This window comes from Dasypus novemcinctus, chromosome 3 (assembly GCF_030445035.2).
Source record: "Dasypus novemcinctus isolate mDasNov1 chromosome 3, mDasNov1.1.hap2, whole genome shotgun sequence".
Lineage (NCBI taxonomy): Eukaryota > Metazoa > Chordata > Mammalia > Cingulata > Dasypodidae > Dasypus > Dasypus novemcinctus.
Genome location: NC_080675.1, coordinates 104345151 through 104371955, shown reverse-complemented (window position 1 = coordinate 104371955; position 26805 = coordinate 104345151). Strand labels below are relative to the sequence as shown.

Genomic DNA, 26805 nt, shown 5'->3' with positions numbered 1-26805 from the left:
GTCACCCTCACTACACCGCTCCTTCCCTGCCTATTGGAAGACCTGCAGGCACACCCAGCTCACCCTTCCACGACTGGTGTCCGAACAAGGCATTTGAGTCCGAGCAAGACTTTCGGGTTTGAGCAAGAATAGAGCCGGATGCGCGCGCGCGCGCGCGCACACACACACACACACACGTGGGCAGAGCGGGCGGTTGGTGTCCAGTCTTGGCGCGCTGGAGCTAAGCAACTGGGCTTTGTTTGTGAATCTGGGCAGGGTAGGGGGCATCCTTCTGTCGCCGGGGAGCACACGCCTCCTGAGTGCGGTGCGGTGCAGCGCGGGGGAGGCCCTACCGCGCCCCCGCCCGCTGGGCGCACCCAGTGCTGCGCTCTCCGCCGAGTCCGCGGCCGCGGAGCACTTGGCTTCGGGGAGAGGCGCGAGGGGTGGGCGGGCTGCTTGGTTGGCGTTGGCGCTCTGCAGTGCAGTGGAGTGTTAGCCCAGCTCCCTATATGGTCGGGGATTAGCTCGGCGCTGCTGAGACTGGGCCAGGAGCGGGAGGAGGAGGAGGAGGAAGAAGAGGAGGAGGAGGAGGAGGAGAAAGAAAGCGCAGCAGCAGTCAGCGCACGCGGGGCGGCTGCGGGGGGAAGGAGAAGCGCCGGAGGCTAGGGCACCGCCGACGCCTCGGGAACCATGGCTGAAGGGGGAGAAGGAGGCGAAGACGAGATCCAGTTTCTGCGGACTGTGAGTCTCCGCGGCGTGGGTGAGGCGGTGGGCAGGTGGGGAGGAGCGCGGAGCACCGTGAGGAGCAACTGTGCGGAGCCGCGCTCCGGGGTACCGGTGCCCAGACGTTCTCCGCACCCGGCGGGCTGCGCAAGGACCCCCTTCCCGCGGAGTTGGGGGGCTGTGCAGAAAGGGGCACCTTCTCCTGCCTCTCAATTCTTCCTCCACTGCTATCCCTACCCCCAGACACCCACCCCAGGCTGCTTGCTCTCCAGGCAACTTGCTACTTGATTTGAAATCTCTGATACCCAAAGTTGCAGCCGGGTTTGCTAGTGCTTGTACTGATCCAGAGGATCAGAGGTGGAAGATACCCACAGTCTGTCCTCTCTGACATCTCCAAACCCCGCCCCAGCCCCTTTCCTCCTCCAGGCGCCTCACGCACTGGGGAACCTGAGAGAAGGAGCCGGTGGGGCAGGGGTCGGGGCCGGGGAGGCGCTGGTGCTAGTTAGGCAGCCGAGTCGGAGAAGCGGGCGCCGGGTTCCAGTTTTGGGATCGCTTGGGAGGGGATTCACCCAGCGCTACCCCTCGCACCTTAAGCCCCAAGCCATCAGCTGCTGCTGGGGCGTTACTTGACTGCTCTGAGTGCAAGAGCCGTGACTTCTTCAGCTGCCGGCTCCGCTTCTCCTAGCTGGACCGGGAAACCCCTGACTGAGGTTCCGCGTCACTCAGGTGCTCTCTGGCACCGGGGGGCGCTGCTCCGCCCCAGATTTAGGGAAGGGAGGGGGGCGAAGACTGTTGCAGCCACATCAACCTTGTCCCCTTAGGAGCTGGTGTGAAGCCTGTTATTAAAGGTGGACAACATTTTGCGGTGCGGAAATGGGGAGGAGGAGGGAGGGGGGAGGGAGGGGAGGAAGGGCTGGGAGCAGGGGAGACTTGAGATGAGTTCTACCTCTGATTTGGGCCATATGACCTTGAGCAAGTCGCATAATCAACCTCCCCTAGTCTCAGTTTCTTTATGTGCAAAATGGAGAAAATATAATTGGCATTTCAGGGTGAGAAGGATTAAATGAGATAGTGAAAGTCGTGCTTTGTATACTGCAAATTGCTCTATAAGTGTTAGATAATTTTTACTTGTACTGTCTAGCTCTCAGGAATTAAAATGAAATTCTTTCTCTCGTTCTCCCTCACTTCTTTTTAAGTAACACCCCCCCCTCCCCGCCCCCATACAAACACCATACATACTGACCTGGTGAAGGTCACCTCTTTGTTATTGTCCATCTTTTGGGCCATTCCTTCTCGTTCTTGAGGTGCTTCCTTTGAATTCCCTTCAGCTGCTCTTCCAAACATGGTTCCACTGTCAGGGATAGGACCTGGGTCATATCTGGGGAATAGGAAAAGGACCGAAATTCCACTTGATACTACTGAGGGCCCAGAGGATTCATCTGTTTCTTGTGAGTGTGATCTATAGACATGGACCCCATTTTCATTTCTTATACTGTACACAAGACGGTCCTGCTTTCAGAACATAGTTGGAACTCATTTCAGCCTTTGTGATATAAAACTGTCTCCCCAACGCGACCCCCCTCCCAAAAGCCCTGGGGAAGCCTGTGACTTTCCCTCCAACAGGTGTCCTCAGTAGTGGATGGAGGCAGCTTGTACCCTCTCCAGTCAGTGGGTTCTTCTGTTTATTACTAGTGACCTTCTAGGCACCACTGATTGAGGAGAGTCCCTTCTCACAGACAGGGCCAGTTTTGAGTAGGAGGTTCAGGAGGCAAAGGCTTAGGATCCTGCTGGTTTTCTTGAGATTCCCATCTTATGTGTTTCTCTTGGCACCTGACTTTCCCTCTCCACCAGGCACTGAAACTTTTTTTGGCACACACCTGTAGCTAAGGCTTACTGGAAGAGCAATAGTTCTTAAACATTATTTGGGTCCTGGGCTTCCTGCCTCCAAGATCAGAGCAGGTGGACTCCTTCTGAAGCTCGTCCATGTACCCTTGTGGGATTCAAGGACTCAGATTAGGAACCCCTGCTGCTGGATATTGTGTATGTTATGGCTTAGAGCAGAGGTTCCTAACCTTTTTTTGCTCCACAGACCCCTTTGCCAGTCAGGTGAAAACCACGTACCCCTTACTAAGTCCACACTACAGGGTATTATTTAATAAATACATCACCAACAGGCCCCCACAAGAATAATGTTTTTTAAAATTTCAATTCAAGCTCACAGACCCCTTGCTAAGAACCCCTGGCTGGAGAGGTGTAAGTGGCTAAGGGGGTGATTGACTCCAAATGTGGCATTATTGATTCTTTCCCTTCTAGTGATCACCTTAAGTACTTTTTAGATGTGTTCCTCACTTACCCTGTGAAGCAGCTTAACTTCATCTTTGGCTTACTGGGGAGAAAATAGCTAATGAAACCCAGACATAGGAAATGAAAAGACTTGGCCATGTTTGTTCAGTAAGTTACTGGTAATTGCAATGACATAATATTAAATTAAATTCCCTGGCACTGAGCATTATTCCAAGGGTTATCATCTTAAGGCTGAACTCTGACACCCTCCCTCTATATTTGTGAATTAGACAATGCAATTTCTTGGAACCCAACTACCATAACCTTTTGGCCTCTGCATGAATTTTTTACTTTATCCTGATGGTTTAAGGGAGTCAGTCAGTGAGGTGTGCCAGTAGTGATATTGTTTTCACCTTTGAATATACCTGGGTTTGAGAGGGTATTTCATTTGAATTCCCTCACCTCTCTTTCCTTAGGGCTTTTCTCTTTTCCCCAAACAATATTTTAAAAATCGTTTTAGCTTTATGTTCATCGTATAATGCCTCCTTTCCTCAGCATTGTCCTGGACCAGAAGGTGGCTGATAAATGATGAGGGAATAGAATCCAATCTCTGAAACTGTGAACTTTTAGAGAATTGCCATCATAGTGCAGGTGCCTTTAAACCTCCTTTTAAAATAAACTGCAGAAGCATGATATCAAGGATCCTACATCAAACTGTTGATGGTTATGATGTGATGTTTATTATAATGACAATAATGAGCACAGCTAGAATGAGCCATGATGTGAAATGGGCCAGGATTACTGCAGTAATCACTACAGGTATGTGTGGTGGGCTTTAGACAACTGCTAGGTGGTGGTGTTCATCCTGTGTCCTCTGGCACACTTGAAGGCCACCCCCTCCTAAGTTGGGATGGGCCCTAAACAAGGGGTTTGGAGGCTTAAGCCCATCACATTAACTAAATTCTCCTGTACCCCAACCCTTCAGATGGCTCCATAAAGGGGCATGCCCTCTTCTGGCCTTCTAACATCATTAACACTCATTTGTGCTGATGAGAGAATCAGTGAGACAAAGAAACCTAAGAATTGTCTTCAAGGCTGACATTTTTCCTTCTACTGCCGTTGGCAGTGGCATCATCCTTCCTTCCGATTGTTCTTGCTGACATAGCCAGTGTCACTGACGTGGCTCTGAGGCTGCTCAGAAGCAGATAAACCTGCCAACCGCTGATCTGAAAGCCAGAAGTTGTGGTGAGAAGAGTGACAATTACCCTATCCCCCAGACAGTTGGTTGAGCAGTTGGCACTGCGTCATGTTTTGAGAGTGCCAAGGAGCAGAAGATGTTTCCTACCCTTATTTGTTCCCCCTGAAACTACAGTGTCCATTTTTTTAAAAAAATTGAAGCCTTAGCCTATTGTTTTTTAAATAGCACAGGCTTCTCCTTGCCAACCCCCTCTCTACCACAGTTAATTGAAATTAATCAAGTGGAGATAGACATGAGTTTACATTAGTTTCAATTAAAGATTGGTCATAGACTCGTAATTTAGTCCTCCTTGTAGAAAGTGGCACCCCTTCATCTAAATTTGCAGCTCTCTAGGCATAAGGGTACTGGGATGGCAATCAAGGACTGCTCCCATTGTCCTGGGTTCCCTTCCACAGAGTGACCAGGACCAATCCCTGAATGTGAGTGAGCACATGTCCCTCCAGAGCATGCTGTCCTAGGTTGAACCAAGTGAACTTGCACTTGGTATTTTACAGATTCCTTCCTGCTTTTCCCCTCAGCAGAATCCATTTACATAGCAGCTGCATGGTGCCCGTGTCATGCTTTTGGTAGCTTTTCCTTGAGGAAGTAAGGAGGAGGAGGTGGATTCGAGCACCTTCTTGCTCAGGTCACAGTGGCTCAGGACCTATGAGTAGAAATTAAAGCAAGTGTGAGAAAGGAGACCCCAGACACCCAGGTGTGTGGAGTTGCAGGAGGTGGGCTTGACATACTCTTGCTCAATTATGTTTGATGGTTAAAACCACAAAGCTCAGAATATTCCTACACTCTGTGCCTCCCAAGGTCACTTCAGGGCTTCCCACTTCTCAGTCTCTTCACCCTTGGCTTCACAGAGTTGATCTGATTAATGACCTATATTGGCCCAGCTGGATGCCCAATATAGCCTCTTTCCCAAGGAAATATCTGAGGTGAATGGGAGAAGGGAGCTGGGTCCTTCTCGCAAAGGAATTAACCTGCTTTGGGGAAGTCTCATCAGCGCTTGAGGTGGCAGCTCAGACCTATGCGGAGGCACAGATTGCCCGTGACAGGGGACCTCATGAGAGGTTTCAAGCTTCTGAGCTGCAGAGGAAGGAGGTGAGCATGGTTACAAACTTGGAAATATTTGCAATGTGTTGTAGCATAGCCCCTAAGTACAGCAAGACCAGGTCTGCAGTCGAAGGAGGTGTGTCTGATGTCTGTGCCTAGTTTTTTCTCATGCTGATATGATTATTAAGCCAGGATGGGGACACGTAAGTGAAATACATGTTAAACAACTTTTAATTCCTTTTCTACCATTGGTTTAAAGGAAAAACAAATATGTTTCTCTGGTTCCTTAGGGTTGATCTGAGAAATAAAACGTTGAAAAAACAAAAGGATGGGAAAAATTTATCTTGAGAGAAAGTTACACTGCTAATTATTTTTGGAAGATTTGTATTTAAATAGGTCTTGTATCTATGTTTATTTGGCCTCTTTTTCTTGTTTTGTGATAAGTTGTTTTCACTTCTTGGGAAGCTTTTTTTTTTCATATTAGTTCATAATTTGACTTTTCCTTACTAATTTGCCTTTCCCTTTTACTATTTAATGGGTTCATAAATTTAGAAGCCATGCTTCATCATGTTCAAATTGACTTGGTGTCCTTCTGAACGATTTTTACCAATCTCTTATGTAGGCCAGGAGTTCTTGTGACCTAAGAACTCAGAGCTTTAGCTCACTTCCCGCAGTTCCATACCCAGATAAACCCTTCTAAATTAGCTCTGTCCTTAGAGCTACCCTTAATACAAGATTTATCCAGTAGGAGTGGAATGATGTAATAAAAATAAAATTAACTTAGAGGCAGAAATTCTCATTTCTAGACCACGCTGTAACCTTGAACAAGTCACTAAGAAAGTGGAAGTTCCATTTCTCCCGTCATATGGAGCTAGATGCTGCCTTTGCAGCTTCACGGAAGGAGACAACAGTAAATCCAACAATACTCCAAATGAGAGAAGAAGCGTACAGCTTAAGGTATTATCACTGTGTGTATTTCCCACACTGGGAAATCAGTTCTGCTTGTGACTGGATCTTCTTGTTGATGAAAAAGCACCTGAGTTGCCCCCTTTGTCTCTGCCACAGCTCACTTCCCTCCCAGAGTTGTTGGACTGTTTTCAGTATTGGTCTAGCCCCAGTATATCTGGGTCCTTACCTGACTAAAGCAATACCCAGCTTTTCTCAAAATACTTGATTAAAAGTCTTGAGACAATTCAGTTGGTGAACTGGCCTTCAAAAGGCCAGGTAGGTGTCCAGGATGTCAGCCACCAAATAGAGATTTCAGCTGTTTTTCTCCCTTCTCAGAAAATGAACAAAGTTACTCTTTCCCATAGAAACACCTTTTCGGGAAATGGACTTTGGCCCAGTGGTTAGGGCATCCATCTACCATATGGGAGGTCCGCGGTTCAAACCCCGGGCCTCCTTGACCCGTGTGGAGCTGGCCATGCGCAGTGCTGATGCGCGCAAGGAGTGCCGTGCCACGCAGGGGTGTCCCCCGCGTAGGGGAGCCCCACGCGCAAGGAGTGCGCCCGTGAGGAAAGCCGCCCAGCGTGAAAAGAAAGAGCAGCCTGCCCAGGAATGGCGCCGCCCACACTTCCCATGCCGCTGACAACAACAGAAGCGGACAAAGAAACAAGACGCAGCAAATAGACACCAAAAACAGACAACCAGGGGAGGGGGGGAAATTAAGTAAATAAATAATTTTTTAAAAAATCTTTTTTTACTAAATCCCATATCTCTTCCTTTCAAAGCTATCCCTCCTTTTCCCTACCATGAGTTTCCTTTGTGAACCCCTTTTTCCTTTTCCCTAGAACAATGGAAAGTGGCTTTCCTGTGAAACCAGCCCAGTTTTTTCCTCCCAGGGATTTTGCTGTTTAGGTCCGTCTGTTTGGGGAGTTGAAGCCTTTGAAAGCACCTGGATGAAGCAGATCCTGCTGTGGTGGAGAGCACAGCCAATGCTGACACTGCAGGACAACAGTTCTTTCCAGGGAGCCAGGTTAGGTCTTCTGGACAGGCCTCAGGCTGGTGTCCACTGAGCCATCTTCTTATTTGGGAGCCAATGGGTAGTTTAGGGACAAAGACATTTCCAGCCTCTGCAGTTTCCTTTGGGTCAGTGAGTTTGCTGTCATGGCACCTCTTCAATTCAGAGAGAGGGAAGAAAAAGTGCTGGCACCTCAGCCCTGATCCTGCTACAGGGATGAGCCTCCTGAGGTGCCAAGACTTTTTTTTTTTTCTCAGAGACTGATGATGCAGTATTCAAAAATAAAAGAGCCGTGACTCCTCCTCACACGCTCTTCCTCCATCTTCTAACTCAGAACACTTTGCTGACTCTATAGTAACCTATTGGGCTCTTGTCCTTTGAGGTGGGACATAGCATTACAGGAAGGAGATGCTGAGGCACCAAGTCTTGTTTCATTTCTTTTTCCCTTCCACCTCCCCAGACAGTGAACTCCTTCCTTATTGATTTAAGGTCTCCCGGATCACAGGCAGACTTGTCTACTTGAAGAGGTCTTATTTTTATTGGATTCAACACAGATTAGAGAGATTGAGAAATTTCCCTGAGTGTGGAGTACTCGCCTCCAGGGTGACAGATGCTTGTTGGAGACAGTGCCTCTGCTGCCTGTGCAGAATCTTACAGGACACCATCAGCTTTTCTGCTGAGTTCAGTTTGTATGTGGTTTTAAGCTGTAGGAACCAGTCAGCTTTAAGGAAACTTTAGAGATGAAAATCTGGGTTGGTGTGTGTGTCATTGTGACAAGGAGGGTTATCTTTCTCCCTGGTTTGCTTTTCTAAAATATTTAAATAAATTATTTTCGTAAAGTAAAAGTGCACATATAATATAGCTTGATGAGTTTTCACAAACTGAATACATACATGGAGACAGCATCCAGATAAAGAAATAGAATGCAATCAGCATTCCAGAAGTTTCCCTAAGGCCCTTTCTAATCACTACCTCCTCACCAAGAGTAACCATCATCCTGATTTCCAATAGCAGAGATTAGTTTTGCATGGGTCATTTTTTAGTACTTGAGATAGCCACTATAATCTCAATTTTACTGATATAAAGCAAGAAGGCAGAAGGGTTAATAACTTTCCTAGAGTCACAGAGCTGATAAATTAAAGAACCTAGATCATATAACTTGAGAGCCATATCCTTTACTACTCAGCTTTGATGGGAGAAGATGGGGATGGTGGAGGAGAAGGTATTAAAATCCACTGATTTAGCAATGGTTTTAAGTACTTTATTCTGGAATTTATGCTACTGTTCGCTATAAAAGCCATTGGAGCATGTAGGTGATGGCAGAACATGGTGTACAAAACCTTTTGGAGTCTCTAGTCTTGTAGGATTACCTTCCCATATTCTTTTTTTACCTGGTAGCCTCCATATCTCTTGCACTGACATTCCCCTTTATCCTAATTTGCTCTCAGAAGGAGGAGGTGGAAACTAATTCACCCTTGAGATGAACTATGCCTTTTCACTAAAGACAAATCCCTTGTCCAGTTGGTCTGCAGTTAGTCAAATAGAGGAAATGGCTTCAGGGATCAGGAGGTCCCAGGCATTGCACCTGGTCTGCTTTTGAGAGAAGACATTGCCTCAAGAAATTCCTTGTATCAAAGTATTAAAATGCAAAATGGTTAGCTAAGTGGGTACTATTAATGATTATCATCATTAACAGCTGAGCAGTCAGTTCCTGAAGGTGTAGGGATTGGATTGGAGAATGATGAGGACTTGGGAGCATTACTGAGAGGGGCAAGGTTGAGTGGGCCCTGCATTGGTGCTTGCAGAGCCCTGAGTAGGCAGAAGCAGCATCAGGGAACAGAGGCCTGGGCGGTAGCAGAGGAAACTCTATCTTTACCTACCTATGGCCTTTGATCAGAGGAACCTTGAGCTGCATGGAAGAAAGTGGCCAAGCTCATTTCAGGCACTGGGAAGAATACTCTTTGCAGCCAGTACTGCTGCTAATAAAGACTTTGTTTTAGATAATTCCAAATCAGAGACAACACGAAGAAAAAGGAAGTCTCAGCTTTTCATAAGACAGGAAGGCTGTACATCAAAGTGAGAACTAAGGTGCCCCCTTCCTGAAATAGGAAAGTGTCAAAGTGACAAGGGTCTATTATCAGTTATTACATTTGTTGATAGAGTACTTATTATAATCCCCAACAAATGCTCCAGAGTCCCCAAAACCAATTTAGAACAGATCCTACTGCAAAAAGAGGAGAGTGCCCAGGGGAGCTGTCTTCCCTCAATGTAGCAAATCAGAAAGAGACTTACTGGAATGTACAGGCATCTAGATAGCCCAGTGACAGAGTCTTGCATTAACTCTGATAATTTCACAGCTGAGTTCTCTAATGGGCCTGAGCAGAGAGAGCTTGTCAGAGGGACTACAGGAAGAAATGGAAAGTTCTCCATCAGTGGCACATAAATGTCCACAGTGTAAGAGGTATTGATTAGAACTGTTGCACTCTATGCCATGGACTAGATCCAGACTGTAAATAATAGTGAAACAGTAAGAGGGATCCAATTGACCACACCCCCACATTGAACTGAAAGCTCCATCTGTCCAAGTAGAAAATCAAAATCGGAGCTAATCCCAGAGGAGTATAAGCCCTGTGTAAGCCCCTGCATCTCCTTCATTTAGGATATATAGTTCTGAACTAAAGCAATGGCTGACTTCCAAGTTGTCCTCTCTTCTGTCCAGGCTGGCCAAAAGAGAAGAATCTCAGAATAAACCATAAATCATGTCTTGAACAAATCTCCTTTCTTTGTGAGACGTTTTTGGTTTGAGAGAACCTAACAGAGAATATACTATTCTAGTGGGAAAAGGCAGAACTAAAGTGTTTGTTCTATTTGTGTAGGATTTCTATTACCAGATACCTGTAGGGTTGTTGGCCATTTCCTGGGTTTTAGTTCATCTACTTATAAAGGCATGGTAATGATGACTATATTGTCTTGAAAATAGAAGTGAAGGGATCCTGAATCTCCTACAGGAGAACTAGATATGGATGTATGGAGTATCTTGAGATAATAGTTGTTAACCTGTTTTGCCTGAAAAGGTTTCTATCAACCTATAGCATGAGTCCAGGAATACAAGGGTCTTACATTTCATCTACTCGAAGAGCCTAGGCACCTGTAGATCAGAGGGATCAATATTGGGATCAGGCAAGTAAGTACACACGTAAATTGGGTTTTATTTGCTTGGCAGTAAAAAAGAGACAGGCCTGGTCTATACATTTAAATAAAAAATTCTTAAACACTGCCAGCCAAGCAAAACACATCTGCAGCAGAATTCTGAGCTGCCTGCCAGTTGTAGCCGTGGATGAACCCTCCAATTCTGTTTGAATGAATTCACTCCCTAGAATGTGCATGTATTTTTATGAGTAGGATGAGGCTTATAATACACATCAAGGTCCTTGGATGAAAATGTCAACATAAAAGACGAGATATCATTTATCACTGTGTATTAGAGGGAGATTGGCGGGCAGACAGATAGAAAGAGCTTAAAAAATGATAGACTCTACCATCAAAATGAATTCAGATTGTGCTAGCCTTTAAACACCCTTTAAAATTGTCCTATAGGTAAAGATATCACGAAATTTAAAATAAGCAGGGTATTCTAGTTTCGTAGGCTGCTTATGCAAATACCATGAAATGGGTCAGGTAAACCAATGGGAATTTATTCACTCAGGGTTTTGAGGCCAGGAAAATATCCAAATCAAGGCATCATCAAGGCAATGCCCAGGACTGGCATTCTGGAGCTGGCTGCTGGTGACCCTTGGTCACATTGCAGAGCACTTGATGGTATCTGCTGGTCTCTTCCTTTTTTCCATGTTCTGTTTCAGCTTCTTGCTTCCTGTGGCTTTCTCTCTCTTTCTGGGTTTCATTCCCTTATAAAGGACTCCTGTGGTCGGATTAAGTCCGATACTGATTGGGCTGAGCCACACCTTATTAACTGAAGTAGCCTCACCCAAGGCCCTACTTATAATGGGTTCACACCCACGGAATGGAGTAGATTTAAGAACATATTTTCCTGGGGTGCATACATTTTCTTTTCTTTTATTTTTATTTAAATGAACTTATCTGTATTTTTTTTTTAAAGATTTATTTATTTATTTATTTGTCGCCCCCCCCCCCCCCAGTTGTCTGCTCTCTATGTCCATTCGTTGCATGTTTCTTTTTGTTGTGTCATCTTGTTGTATCAGCTCTCCATGTGTGTGGCACCATTCTTGGGCAGGCTGCACTTTCTTTCGCACTGGGCGGCTCTCCTTATGGGGTGCACTCCTTGCACGTGGGGCTCCCCTATGCGGGGGACACCCCTGCGTGGTAAGGCACTCCTTGTGTGCATCAGCACTGTGCATAGGCCAGCTCCACATGGGTCAAGGAGGCCCGGGGTTTGAATCGTGGACCTTCCATGTGGTATGCGGACGCCCTATCCACTGGACCAAGTCTGCTTCCCTGGGGTGCATACATTTTCAAACCACCACACAGAGTATCCAGTATACATTTATTGACCAACTACTGTATGCCTGGCCCTAAACAAAGTATTGAGAGTTCTGCAGATGACCAAGATATCTCCTTGTTGTATGTCAAGATGTAGCTCACAGTCTTGTTTTGAGTTAGCAAGGATATCAGTCATTTCAGATATATTTATAGCAATTGATCAAAATTTTGTGTGTTGCTATGGTGCAAACATTTTCTTATTAAAATATGTAACCTGGGGGGAATTTATTGGCTTCTGTGCCTGTTTCCTCATGTGTTAAATGAGGATAATAATACTACCAATCTCATAGGTTTGTAGTGAGGATTAAATGAGTTCATCCATGTAAGGTACTTGGAACAGTACCCAACACATAGTAAGTGCTCAGGAAATATTAGCTATTAATATTTATCTCAATAACAGTGTGGACATTGACATTGTTTACACTAATTGCTCCAAATGTCACCAGACATGTGTTTTATAGTTGAAAAGTAAAAAGGGACAAATACCTTGTGATTATTTCATGGTCCTGAGTCATGATATTCTGCTTACCTACAAATATGACCTGACCTTGTGGATGCAAACGAGCCCGGAATGATGTGACCTCAGAAAGATACACAGGCAGGTCAGTTCTCAGATGGTCTACTTTGCAAATGCTGATTGGCTTTTCCTACTGGCAATTTTGATTACCCTTGTCATTGGATGGACAATGTGATTTGGAGAATCCTAAACCACAAACAATTCATTCAGTTGGGAAGATTTTTTAAAACCTATTAAGTATGGAGATTCATCTTTCTAGGAATTCACTGTCTTCCCAATAACACAGGGTCACCTCCCTGTAAGGGTTCAGTTATGCACCTTCTCTGATCACTTATCTCCAAGGATGCAAATGATGAACCTAAATTAATGCTTGATTCTTGTAACATACTTCAGTTCCTCTCTGCTGAGGAGACCAAGGTTCTGATTGTTGCTCCTCCTCTGTCATCTTTTTTCTCTCTGTTTTCCATAGAATTAAATTGGATAATGTTGACTAAGCCATTTAAGAATATTCCTGGATGAGAGTAGATGTCTCCTAGTTTAAATGCTCTGCTTCTTAAGAGTGGCAGGTGTATAAAAAGTCTAAGTACATAGGCATGCTGGTGGCATTGTGTTTCTGATTAGGTTGTATCACCCTAATTAGCTATTCTTCCTCATACATAAACTTGGCCCCAACACCTAGAGCTTAATTGCATTGAGTAGGTGGAAAATTTAATGAAATCATAATAATTAATCATAATAAAAAATTAAAACAAGCTTCCCCAAATAATGGAGAATGGGTGGGCTTTTTATTTCCTTTAAAAAAAAGAGATTTCCTCTGGCCCTGAAATTGGATTTTTCACTAGCTAGCAATTCATTTCACTTTTCAAGTTGTGAATAGAAAACTAGACTATCTGGATAATCTTGTTCACTTTTTCTGGTCTCAGTTTCCTAAGCTATAAAATGATGAGAATTGTAAATAATTTTAGGGAGGGGTCAAGATGAAATGACCAGCCCTGAGAGTCTCCAGAGCAAGAACCTAATTTATTATTGGTAGTTGCCCCTTTGCTCCAAGCATCTGACAGTTCCTGTTACTTAGGAAGTCCTCAAAATACATACTTTATAAAGTATAAAATGGTATAAAGATGATGGACACGCACAGTAGAATCTGGGCAACAATTAAGTCTGATTATACATGTACGACTCACTGTTCTAATCAAATAAAACTTTCATCAAAGTTATTCTGATGTCTTTATTTTTATACCCAAATATTGGACTGACTCATAGTTAGACATAATTGTACATGATTCACATAGATGACTATAGTTAGTATTAATTTTACTAGCCAGCCAGACTAATTATTTTTTCATTGATTGTCCTAGGTTTCTCCTATTATCAACCTTAAAATTGGTATTTTTCTGGTATTTTTCACCATTATCACCATTGTCATCAGCATCAACACTGCTATCATGGGCCGTCTCTGATAAGAGGGTGTTAATAGTTAAAAATCATAGAAGTATGACAGACTTGGGTGCAAATTATGGCTTTGTCATTTGCTAGTTATGAGACCTACAAAGTTTCCTCATAACTTTTCATGTGGCTATTGAGATAATTAAATGTGATACTCCTTGTAAAGCTGTAATGAATACAGTGCCTGGCTCATAGTATGCATATTTTCTTGTTTAGTATGTGATATGATAGTATCATATTTTAATAATGCTAGCTCCTGTTCCCCAATGGCTGGGGATTCCCTTTGTCACAGCTCCAATGCCATGCTCAGCCCATACTTCTACAAGCCACCTGGGATCCTGAAGCAGCTGCTCTCCAGTGATACGGGAACTGTTTTGGGGGTAGAAGATGTACTTAAGCTGTTTATTTACTATAATTCCTTATTCAGTTAATTGAAAAAAATCTAAATAACTCTCCCACCTGCTCCCCAGAAGGCTTAGCCAAATGAAAAACCTGTGGGTGTACATGCATTCCTGCTTGATTTTCTGAACACATGAAGATTGTGGTCCCAAGTCATGCTTTTAACAAACAACAGCAACCTATGCCTGACTCCCAGTTGTTTGGTAGGTGACAATAAATACACTGACTGACCCCAGGGCTTTGCATGTCACTTAAGTTCAAGTCCTGGTGAAGCCTCCAGAATATTGGTAAGAAGGCAAATATCACAGAAAACCAGAAGGGGCTCCCAGATCTAATATACACTCCCCAAATTAAATGATAATTTAAAAAGCAGGTTTGTTGGGGTGTAAAGGTAAAAGATATTACTCTCTCCAGGGCCAGTAGGTTAGGTATATGCATCATTGGGGAAGATATAGCATCTTAACCCCAAACTTTTCTCTTACCATATGACAAGGTGTGTGAAATTCCTGCTATTCAAGATAGTCAGTCCTTTGGATTAAGGCATTATCTCTAAACAATTGTATTACCTTGTGAGTGGAGTTAGATATTGATATACCTCCTGTTGGATTATCAGATTATCTAGGAATAAGACTTTGGTCTGGTATTGTGGGATTTAGAGATTGAAAGATAAGCGGCCGTGCAGGTAAGATTCCATAGTAGATCCCCTGGGGGTAATGGGGGTGGGAAGAGGGTGCTTAAAAAAAAAGGTGGCACCTAAAGGGTAAGGACAAGTAGCAGAGACGACAAGAAGCAGCACCAATTTCACAATTTCCCCCTAGTCTTATTTTGTAGATGCCAAGCTCTTAGGTGGACATCAGTGCTTTCCATTAATAGAATAGTGACTCTGTTGTTAAATGTCTCTTTCTTCACTGCTTTTCTTTTCTTCATCCGTGGCACTTATTGCCATCTAACATACTACCTATTTTACTTGTTTGTCTTGTTTGTCTCTCTCCCACAACTCAAGGGCCAATATTTTGTCTATTTTGTTCTCTGTACTAAGGATGGTGCTTGCACATAGTAGTCTCTGTAAATATTTATTGAATGAATGAATAAATTTTCATATGCTGGCCTTGTAGCTCAGGTCCTTACTTAACTGAGCTCTCTCTTAGTCCCCGCACTCTGTGCCCTCATGGATGGTAAGACTAATGTAAGTGAAACACATGATTCCAGGAAGAAAAAACCCAGGCATATCATATAATCATCCAGGTGAATAAGGGGACCAATATCTCAATTTCTAATCTCTGAGTCATAGAAAGCCAATTGTGAAGACTGAAAAATGAGAATGTCTCTGACATCACATATATATGTGCCCGAGTCTCAGGATAAAGCACATATATGAGACATTTGTAGTTCCATAGGGTATTGGGAAATGGATATGGGACAATTCCATATGCATAAGACATACATCTGCTCTGGGTTTTATTGATACCAGTTTGATGACTATTGATATTTTTGTAGCTTTTGTGATTCCATGTGTTTGCAAACTAATCCTTATTTGAAAAATATCGCAAGCTATTTTGATGTCAGTCTACATGGAAAAGATTTTTGTTTGCTTTAAAAATATCCGTCTCTACCAGACACAAACAAATAACCAACTTGTATGGACCTTTTAGTCTATGAGATTCTTGAGCACTACTGACAGCAGATACCAGCATCCTCCCTTGGCCTGTGAACATGCAGATTTAGAGCATAAATTCAGCCATCATTTATCTCTACAGTTGAAGGGATTGATAGTTCAAGTTATTGAATAATCTAAAATTGATTTTTGTTTAACTTTGAGATATACTTTACTTTTTTGGGTTGTTTCCATTTTTAGCCCTATTTCCTCCTTGTCCTAGGCCCACTGTGGAACCTGGAGGTATCCTGTTGATGTCCCTTCTTCTGATATTTCCTCCTGTAGGGTCCTGAATTCCTGTGGGACTGTGAGGAGGTCTTACTTTCTTGTATGATTCTGTTAAGGACTTCTTTTTTTCGGTGTCATTGAGCAAACCAAAGCTCGTTCTCAAAGAATCCTAAGACCATTAGAGATAGATAAAGGTCCTTGGCCATCATCTCTTTATTTTTGTTTGAGGAAACTGAGATGCTACCCCTTATCTATCCATCCATTCAACAAGCATTTGTTGAGTACTTACTATGTAAAAGGCATATACTACCATCTAGGGATTAATGAAAGATTGGTAAGATATGTGCCCCATTCTCAAGTATCTTAAAGTATAGCAGGAGAGTTAGACATCTAAAGGACTCTAATTATAAAGCAGGACAAAGGACTTATTAAATAATGATAAGGGTTATGCACTATAGAAGGAATAGTTAATTTCAACTAGGGAATAAAGGAAGATTTGAAAAGAGAGGGAACATTTGAACTAGATGAATGCCGTACGGTGTTGGTAGATAGAAATAGAGTTAAAAGGACATTCGAAACAGAGGGATCATCATAAAGAAAAATCCAGAGGTGTGAAAGTATGTGCCTTGTTTAAGGAAATATAAAATCTAAGGCATAAGGGGTGCATGAAAGAGTGTATTGGGAGATGTTTTGAAAGCAAATCAAGAGTGTCTGCAATTGCAAGCAAGATAGTTGCATCCATCTGCCCCATGGGATCTAAGCTCCTTTTCAAATAAAAACAGAGTGGTCATCACCATCCCAATATCCTCAAGATTGGGGAATAAACAATAGACTAAAGTAGATTTATTATTATTCTATTATAGACTTATTGCTATTCTTCCAACTTGTAGCACTGATATAAAGGCAGTGGCCACCAGAGGTTCTGAGGGGATGGAGAGGAAAGAATAGGTGTAACGTGGGGGCATTTTCAGGACATAAGAATTGTCCTGGATGACTTTGCAATAACGGATACAGGCCATTATTCATTTTGTCAAAACCTATAAAATCATGTGGGCCAGAGTGTAAACTTTATTGTAAACTAAATTCCATGGTTGGTAGCAATGCTTCAATATGTGTTCATCAATATGGTAACAAATGTACCACGTTAATGAAAGATGTTGTTAATGTGGGAAAGTGTGGGAAAAGGAGTGGGTAGGGCATATGGCAATCCCTTATATTTTTGATGTAACATTTATATATTTAACACTTCTTTAAAAATAAAAAAATTTTTAAAAACATTTTAAAAAAAAGATGATCTGGCTTTATTCTTTAGGTAATTGAGAACTAGCTAACATAAATACAATTAAGTCTAAATGATTCAAAATACATGCTGTTAGTTCACTAGTGCATGGTTTTGATAAAGTAGAAAATATAGATTATATTAAGATGCTTTTATATTGGTTTCTTCAATTCACAGTTGTATATCTGGTGCTTTAAAAACCTAGTTGGCCTTTTAAGGACAAATAATAGATCATTTGAGCAACTGCATCTGTAAAGACTGAACTCTAGAGGTCTTAAACTAATAGAAATAACCTCCACTGACAGGAAATTGGTCTTGCCTCTTAAATGGAAATGAAAGAAGAGATATGGAATGAGAGCTGTTCTATCACTGTAGAAGATTATTCTTATTCACCTTGGCTCAGGACAAGGGGTTTGAGGTGACTGAAAGTGAAGTCAGTACTTCCAGAAGGTGTAGAAAATAGAAACTAATTAGCACTGAAGGTCTGTAGCCCTCTTATAGACCCCATCAAGGACTCTGGCTGTTAAAAGTTAAGTATCAACTATAGGTCTTATACCTCATTCCTCATAAGCTTGTATGGCCTCCCCCACCTTTGCCAGAGGGCCATCTCTAATCCTTGGGACACACAGGACTGAATAGCTTCCTGGGGGCAAAGTCTTCTTTATTTAGTTTTATTTCTTACAGTGTTCATATCAGTGTTCCTATTTGGGTACACAGTGGCTCAGTGATTACTTGAATAAGTTTTCACTCATTGCTTCTGCCAGACCTCATATCTTAGAGTATACAGCAAGTATTACATCAGATCCTTCCAAATGGTATGCTCTTTCTTAATTACTTAGAAAAAGATACTTGGCATTCAGAAATAAATCACAGGATCCATTCTGAATTAGACAATGTGAACTTCTAATGGGAATTGACTTTTTTTTCCCGTAAATTTTAAGAAGTACATGTTTATGACTACGATTAAATCAGGGACTCTGGCTTTTTTGTTGTTTCTGCTGTATCTCCAGTGGCCCACACAATGCTGTAGCCTATTGCATGTGCTGAATAAACATGTGGAAAACAACTAAATAAATGAAATGGAGAAGTGAAAGGAAACATAAGCCTTTTTAAAAAATCTGATACCTTACATCCCAACCATAACTCTATCTCTGGTGCTCACCTATGCAGTATCATCGACTCCCTGGTGTGAGCTGTTATTACAGCTCTGTTTGCAAGCATCCTTGTATCTCTGAGTGCTCTGCCTGGCTCTTTTCGTATTCCCATTGCTCTTTTACAGATGTGTTTAAGAGGACTAGCCATCATAACTTCTTTCTTTCTCCAACTCTCAGTTAGTCCTTCTCCGATTCCTTTCTTCAGGTCTAAGGACCTAAGCTAAATTGTCAGGTGAGCCCCTTCCCTATCACTAATCTGCATGGTGTCATTAAAGTGAGTGCCCTGGGTAATGCTCTTGCTTCCATCAAGAACTTCATTGTAGCTTGGGGGATATTACATATAAGCAACTACAAATGCATATCTTATGATTAAGAAATCCCATGTTTTAGGTAAGATTGATCTGCAACCTTCCTTTCCAGATGTGACTGAGTTGTAATTGTTGTCTTGCTTTTTGGGTTGTTGGCCTAATATTTTCATTCAAATGCCTGAATCCCTTTTAATAAACCCGGACTTGGCATTTAGTCAAATATTTCTAAATCTGTAAGACTTCTTTCTCTTTCTTCTTATTCCTATTTATTTCTCTTCTTTCATCTTTTGCTCACTTTTGTTTTTAAAGATTTTTATTTTTTATTTATTTCTCTTCCCTTCCCCCCACTCCCCACCCCCCAGTTGTCTGCTCTCTGTGTCCATTCGCTGTGTGGTCTTCTGTGACCGCTTCTGTCCTTATCAGAGGCACCAGGAGTCTGTGTATCTTTTCGTTGTGTCATCTTATTGTGTCAGCTCTCTGTGTGTGCGGCACCACTCCTTGGTAGGCTGCACTGTCTTTCGCGCTGGGTGGCTCTCCTTACAGGGCACACTCCTTGTTTGTGGGGCTCCCCTATGCGGGGCACACCCCTGCGTGGCAGGGCACACCTTGAGCGCATCAGCACTGCGCATGGGCCAGCTCCACACGGGTTAAGGAGACCCGGGGTTTGAACCGTGAACCTCCCATGTGGTAGACGGATGCCCTAACCACTGGGCCAACTCTGCTTCCCCTCTTTCTTACTTTTGCTACCTTAAGTATTTTTCCCTCCGTTTTCAATGGGATGGTGTATATTGTACCTATGATAAGAATAGCTACTCAGAGCCACCCTGGCTTCAAGGTTATCTGACCCCCTTTGTCAGACTTATGGATATAGTTGCATAGAATTAAACTTTAAGCTTAAGAGAAGTGAGATATTTGGTTTCTCAGAACTCTTTTTTTCAGAAAGCTTAGTATTTGCATTGTAGTCTCAACTCTGCTGTTACTTCTGCAGTCTTGGGCTCTTGCTCACTCATCTCTAAAATGAACGAATGGGACTAGATTATTTTTTAGTTCAGTTCCAGTTCCAATAATCCCTCACAATAACAGTAACTGAACATTTCATTTGTGGAGAACAGGATACTCTATTAAGTATTTCACTTTTTCTTGTATTCAATAAATATTTTTTGAGTGCATACTATGTATTAGGGAGTGTGCTAGGCACTAGGCATACTGTGGTGAACATGAATCCTTCCCTCATGAAGCTTCTATTCCCGTCAGGGAGACAGATGATAAACATATACACAATGGTTACATTTAGTTTCATAGAGCAATACAAGCTGTGAAGGAAAATGAAGCATAATTAGGGGATGGAGAGTACCAGTGGAGATCTGTGCATTTAAGTCAGATCAGGAGGTTACATTTGAGTCAAGCTCTGCATGATATGAGGCAGAAGTCACAGAAAAAATGTAAGGAGCAAAAAAGAGAGAGAGAGAGAGAGAGAACAAGTTAGAAACCATGAGGCTGGAGAGGTTGGTGTGGAATGAGCAAGAGGAAGACTGCAGGACATAAAGTTAAAAGTAGGCAGGGGTCAAATCTAATGGGGTCTTGTAACCATGTAGATGCTCTCATGTGGCAGGCACTATTTGAAGTGTTTTACACATTAACTCATTTATCCTCACATCACCCTATGATGTGGGCATTGTTATTATCCCTGATTTACTCTAAGAAAACTAAGGCCCAGAAAGGTTAACTAGTTAAAGTTCACACACTCTGGACAAGCCAGAGCCAGGCAGTTTGGCTCCTGAGACTGCACCCTTGACTACTGTATTCTACTGTCTTTAAGTACTAGGGAGTTAGGATATTCTGAAGGGAAGCTGTTGGGAGGTGTTAAGATGGAGGATCATGGTCAAGAACTCCAGCTTCCGGGTAGAACGGGGAAAGTGGAAGTAGATTAGTTGGAAGGTGATTGTAGTAGTCCAGGTGAGAGATGGTGGTGGTTAGACCAAGGGTCAGTGGAACACTGAGCTATGTCAGAGACGGGTCCATGTAGTGATTTGCTTATGTATTTTTGTGCTTAATGTGTCTGTTTTGGCTTTGTCTTTATTTGGGGTATAGCAGGTTATGTTTGATGGATAAAGCACAGTCACACTCATCAGCACTTTGTAAATGCAGAAGACCTCGCCTCCATTCCAGGTAGCTGTTTCCTCTGGAGCCATGTGCTCAAGTGACAGAGCCCTTCTTACAGTTTTATGAGCAGACTTGAGAGAAACTATTTTAAGGTTGGTTTTCAGAATATAACTTCTTTATCCTACTGTATATTTTAAAAATATGTTAGAGTTAAATTCTTTCTAGAAAAACATACTTTGGAAGAATAATCTTTTACAGTAGATTTTTCTCTTTTAAATATTAATTTTAAAATGTTCTTGGTGCCTCAGCACATAAAGGTACATTTATATAGTGAAGAAGGCAAAATAACCTGTTTTTAAATTCGTTCCACTTATTATAACTGTTTAATTTGTTGCTGTTCTTGTAAAGTTGATCAATAGCTAATTCCAAATTTTAGGAAGATATACTAAAGCATAGTCTTAAGTAATTTCTGATAGCAAATTAAGTTGTTTAACTAGGAATAGACTCTTAGTTTCCTTGTTTAGCTTGGTAATGACAATACTTCTAGCTATTCTCCTGTGGCAAAAATATATATACATACAACATGTATTTACATATTATGCATTATGTATTAATATAAAGTATATTAACATACAATTATATATTGATCAATAATACATATTGTTAACACGATTATATTATACCTGATGTATAGTATAATTATATATAATAAAATTTTAAGATTATAGATTAAAGAAAGTGTACCATGGCTTTAGATATGGAAACAAGACTACTTTTTTCAAACTTGGGACTACTAGTACAACATGAGGAATCACTGTAATTTTATCTTTATTCTTTATTCTATTCATCCATCCATCCATCCTTCCTTCCTTCCCTCATTCAACATTTATTGAGAACATATTATGAGTCAGGAATGACAAGGCATTAGAAGTATGGAGAATAAGGGGAAATCCAAGATAGCTAATCTATAGTTCATGCCTTCAAGAAGTTCATAGCCTAGAGATGGAGAGGATACTTATGATACCTGGCTGTAGGTACAATAATGAAGAGAGGTATAAAGTTCAGGGCACACAATGAAGAGAGAGCAGTGTTTTAATAAGCATGGTAGGGGAAGGCTTAATAGTAAATATTATTTTTAAGTATTTTGAAAAATGAATATGAAATTTCTAGAAAACATCTCTGTGATTTCTACCTATTACTTTATAGCTGTTTAATTTGTTCATATTCTGATAAAGTAGAGCACTATCTAGATAGTAAGAATTAACATTCTCCTTCCCTCTGCTAATAGATAGAGGACACTAAAAATACTACGTAAGATCTTTTTTAAGAATCTTCTTTCATGGAGGGTTCACCTGTCAGGAAAGTATGAGATTTTCTTTGAGGCTGACATCATAAGCAAGCTCCAAACCACAATCCAGACTTAGAGCTTCAATCTAGCCCTACAACTGGATTTGCCTGGAGGTATCTGCCTATACTAGTGGCCTAGAACTTTGGAATCTGAGACAGAGCCTAGGACCCAAAATAAGGTGGGCAGTCAAATCAGAGACTCCTGTGAAAATCTGTTTTTCCCAAATAGTGACAACTTCATTTGGTGAACTAGAACCCACCAAACAGGGGTAGATTCCTTTATCACCTTTGGCTCTGGATATATATATATGAAAAAGATATTTTTTCTTATGTATATTCTTTATATATATATATATATATATATATATATATATATATATATATTCTTTTCATATATATATGAAAAAGATGTTTCCTGAGGAGTCTAACTATAAGCCTACACTTATCTGGATTTAGGGACAAAATTCACACTCCTTGTATGACCAGAAAACTCTAAGAGGGACATTTTTAGTTTAAAGTGGTCTTAGTTTGGTGGTGTCCTATTTTTCTGAAGACATGCACTTTAAATATATTTCCATATATGTCTAGAAGTTAAAACTATATTAAGGTTAAAATCCAATGAATGGATTAAACAGCAGACTAGACAGCTAAAGAAAGAATTTATGAAGTAGAAGATAGTGCCAAAGAAATTATCCAGGATGCAGCACAGAAAATAAAGAAAAGAAAACTATCAAAGAAAGACAGAGAGGATAGAGTGAGAATGTCAGTACATGTCTAGTCAGAATTTAAAAATGAGAGAATAGCATATAGGAAGGAGGCTATATTTGAAGAAAAAAAAAGGCAGACAGTTTTCCAGAATTAGTTATATATACCAGTCCTCAGAATTAGTTATTAATATTGAAGTAGACTAAATTAAAAGAAATCCACTCCAAGGCATTTCAGTAGCAAATGAAATCAAAGGGGGTACAATACTGTCAAAGTGCCAAGGGAAAATAACACATCCAGTGAAATTATCTTTTAAGAATAAAGACTAAATAAAGACATTTTCAGAAAAACAAACCCAAGACAGTTTGCCACTAGTAGAACTAACCAGAAGATGTACTTCAGGAGAAAAAAAAATAAAAAAAGATCCCAGAAAGAGGGTCTGAGAAGAATCAAGAAATGGTAAGAAAAACAAAACAAAATTTCAACTAAAACATAAATAAAATGATAACATCTACATGAAATGGTAACAATAAGTTTAAATTGTAGGATTAAAAAAATCTATATATATCCAAAACTCTGAACAATAATAATATATAAATTAGGAGTGAGGTGATTGATGATAAAGAATTCTTAGGTCCTTTTATCGTAAGAAGAGGTAAAGATATTGATTAACTTCAGACTTTAAGTTAAATGTGCAAGCTAAAATTCTCGAGTAGTTTGTTAAAAAAAAAAAGAGTGTGTATAACTTGAAAGCAAGTAAAGGAGAAAAAATATAGTGGGGTAAGATTCAATCAATCCAGAAGAAGACAAAAAACAAACAAACAAAGGAAGCAGAAAGAGAAAAATCTGGGAAAAATGCAAAGTATAAAATCAGGTGGTTGAAATACTTCAGAAATAACAATAAATTATAATTACTTAAATGGACTATAATTCTCAGGTTGGATAAATTACAAAATCCTATGATATGCTATTTATGGGAGACAAACTTAAGACATTAGGAGAAATGAAAATTTATTATTATAAATGAATAGCAACACTGATCTTCATAAGAGATTCAGGTCACCAGGAAGCTATAAAAGTTTTTTTGTTTTTATTTTTAAAGATTTATTTTATTTATTTCTCTCCCCTCTCCCTACCCCCCCCCCCCACACCCCCGTTGTTTGTTCTCTGTGTTCATTTGCTGCGTGTTCTTTGTCTGCTTCTGTTGTTGTCAGCGGCACCGGAATCTGTGTCTCTTTTTTGTTACGTCATTTTGCTGTGTCAGCTCTCCGTGTGTGCAGCGCCATTCCTGGATAGGCTGCACTTTCTTTCGCACTGGGCGGCTCTCCTTATGGAGTGCACTCCTTGCACGTGGGGCTCCCCTACATAGGGACACCCCTGTGTGGCACGGCACTCCTTGCACGCATCAGTACTGCACATGGGCCAGCTCCACACAGGTCAGGGAGGCCCCGGGTTTGAACTGTTGACCTCCCATGTGGTAGACAGATGCCCTAACTACTGGGCCAAGTCTGCTTCCCTATAAAACATTGGTATATATTGGTATATATGTGAAAACATAAAGCAAAATGCTCAATGCTATAGGAGAGATAAATCTGCTCTTTAGTGGGAGATTTTTCACACTTTTCTCAGTAATTCATTGATTAAGCAATCAGTAAAGATATTAAAGATGTGAAAGATACAAAAACAACGTTTGATTGAATGAAAATTTATAGATATTGTACCCAACAATTGTAGAATACATAGTAATTTTAAGCACACATAAAAATTATAAATAGTAATCATACACTAGGCTATGAATCAAATTTCTACAAATTTTAGAGAATTAGTATCATGCAAACCATATTCTCATTAGAGAAAAAATTAAATTAGAAATAAATAACAAAAAGATACCTTTAAAAACTGTCTAAGGGACCCACAAGTCAAAAAAATCATAATAGATATTAGAAAACACTGATAAGAAAAGTCGTGAAAATACTACACAACATAACTTGTGTGACACAACTAACGCAATATTTCGAGGAAAATCTATACGTTTAAAGCAGTAGTTGGCATTTGTTTGTAAAGGGACAGATAAATATTTTTGGCCTTATGTTCTCTGTCACAACTGCTCAACTTGGCTGTTGTAGCACAGAAGCAGCCATTGACAATATATAAATGAAAGGATGTAGTTGTGTTCCTATAAAACTTTGTGTAAACAATTAGCAAGCTAGTTTTGGCCCATGGGTCTTGGTTTGTGACTACTGCCTTAAAGGCTTATATTAGAAAAAGAGAAAGGTTGAAATAAGAGAATGAGTCATTCAAGGCAAGAACTTAGAAAAAGAACAGAATAAACCTGAAGAAAGGAAGAGGAAAGAAAGTCAAGAGTAAAAATAAAAGATTTAAAGCCCAAGTCTCATTATTCTAAAAGACTGAGTTAGCCTCGGTCTTCCAGAAAGAAGAGCCCAGCCAAGGATTAAGGTTTCTGATATTTTTGTTTGGGAGATACAAGCACAGGGCCATAAGAGTGAGAGTAAAGAGCTGCCCAATTAACTGTCAAGAGGCACAGCATGTTGCCCAGCAAGTACTTTCACTCAGCAGTATGATCCACAATTCTAGTTTAAAAGTGGAGGTGTGTATTAGTCTCCTAGGGAGCTGTAACAAAGTACCACACAACGGGTGGCTTAACAGAACGGAAGTGTATGCTCTTACAGTTCTGGAGCCAACGTCCAAAGTAAGGTGTCAGCAGGACTGTGTTCTCTCCCAAGGCTCTAGGAGAGAATCCTTCATTGCCTCCTCTAGCTTCAGATTTCCCTCTGCCTTTCTCTCTCTCTTTTTTTTTAAAAGATTTATTTATTTTACTTTATTTCTTTATTCCCCCTCTCTCTTGTTTGCACTTGCTGTCTGCTCCCAGCTCCCTCCATAGTCCAGTTTGCCTTCACCAGAAGACTTTGGGAATCGAACCTGAGGACTCCCATTTGGTAGACGATAGCCCAATTGCTTGAGCCACATCTGCTTCCCTGCCTTTCTTTTATAGGGACACTTGTCATTGGATTCAGGGCCCACCTAGATAATCCATGACAATCTTCTTGAGATTCTTAACTTAGTTACATCTGCAAAGACCCCTTTTTTTCCCAAAATAAGTCACATTCACAGGTTTCAGGGGTTAGGACATGAACATATGTTTTGGGGGGCTGCTATTCAAGGAGGGATCCTGCAGAGGTGCAAGAGAGAGAAAGAAAGAAGCAGTCAAGGGAATCTGAGGGTGCATTTAAGGTTTGTGTTGCAATATAATGACCAATGAAGCTTTTGAAACACGGGAAAGACTGACCTAAAGAACACATTGTAAACAATATTTGTAATGAAAAGAGTACATAATTAATGCATCAGAGATTTGAAAGAGAAGAGAATATTACAAACCACTTTATGCTGTTTTGAAAACTTAGGTGTTCAGTCAAATTCCTAGAAGATTATAAATGATTAAAATTGACTTATGACATTGATATGGAGGCAGTAGCCACTGGAGATTGTGGGGGTAGGGAGAGGGAAAAATAGGTGTAATAAGGGGGCATTTTCACAACTTGGGAATTGTCCTGAATGACAGTGCAAAGACAGATACAGATCATTGCATATCTTGTCATAACTCACAAAATTGTGCCAGAGAGAGTATAAACTAGAGTTTACATATGCTCCAAAATGTGTTCATCAGTTGTAACAAATGTACTGCACTAATGAAGGATGTTGTTAATATGGGAAAATGTAGGAGGGGTACATAGCGGGGCATATGGGATTGCCTATATTTTTTATGTAACATTTATGTAATCTAAATATATATTTTTTTAAAGTATAAAAATTGACTTATGAAGAAAAAGAAAATTGGGATGCTCCTATAAACAGTTAAATAAATAAAATGAATCAGTGGATTAT

The 26805-nt window shown here is 41.0% G+C and overlaps 1 protein-coding gene across 2 annotated transcripts in view; it reads left to right on the top strand.

The window, feature by feature from the left end:
- Window positions 1–368: 368 nt before the first annotated feature.
- Window positions 369–26805, top strand: part of RYR3 (ryanodine receptor 3) — a 506364-nt gene continuing 479927 nt past the window's right edge. For both annotated transcript variants that reach the window (XM_071214091.1, XM_058293854.2), the window contains exon 1: window positions 369–720. In XM_071214091.1, the coding sequence (XP_071070192.1) occupies window positions 670–720 (51 nt within the window). In that variant the 5' untranslated portion in view covers window positions 369–669. The remainder of the gene's footprint in view (window positions 721–26805) is intronic.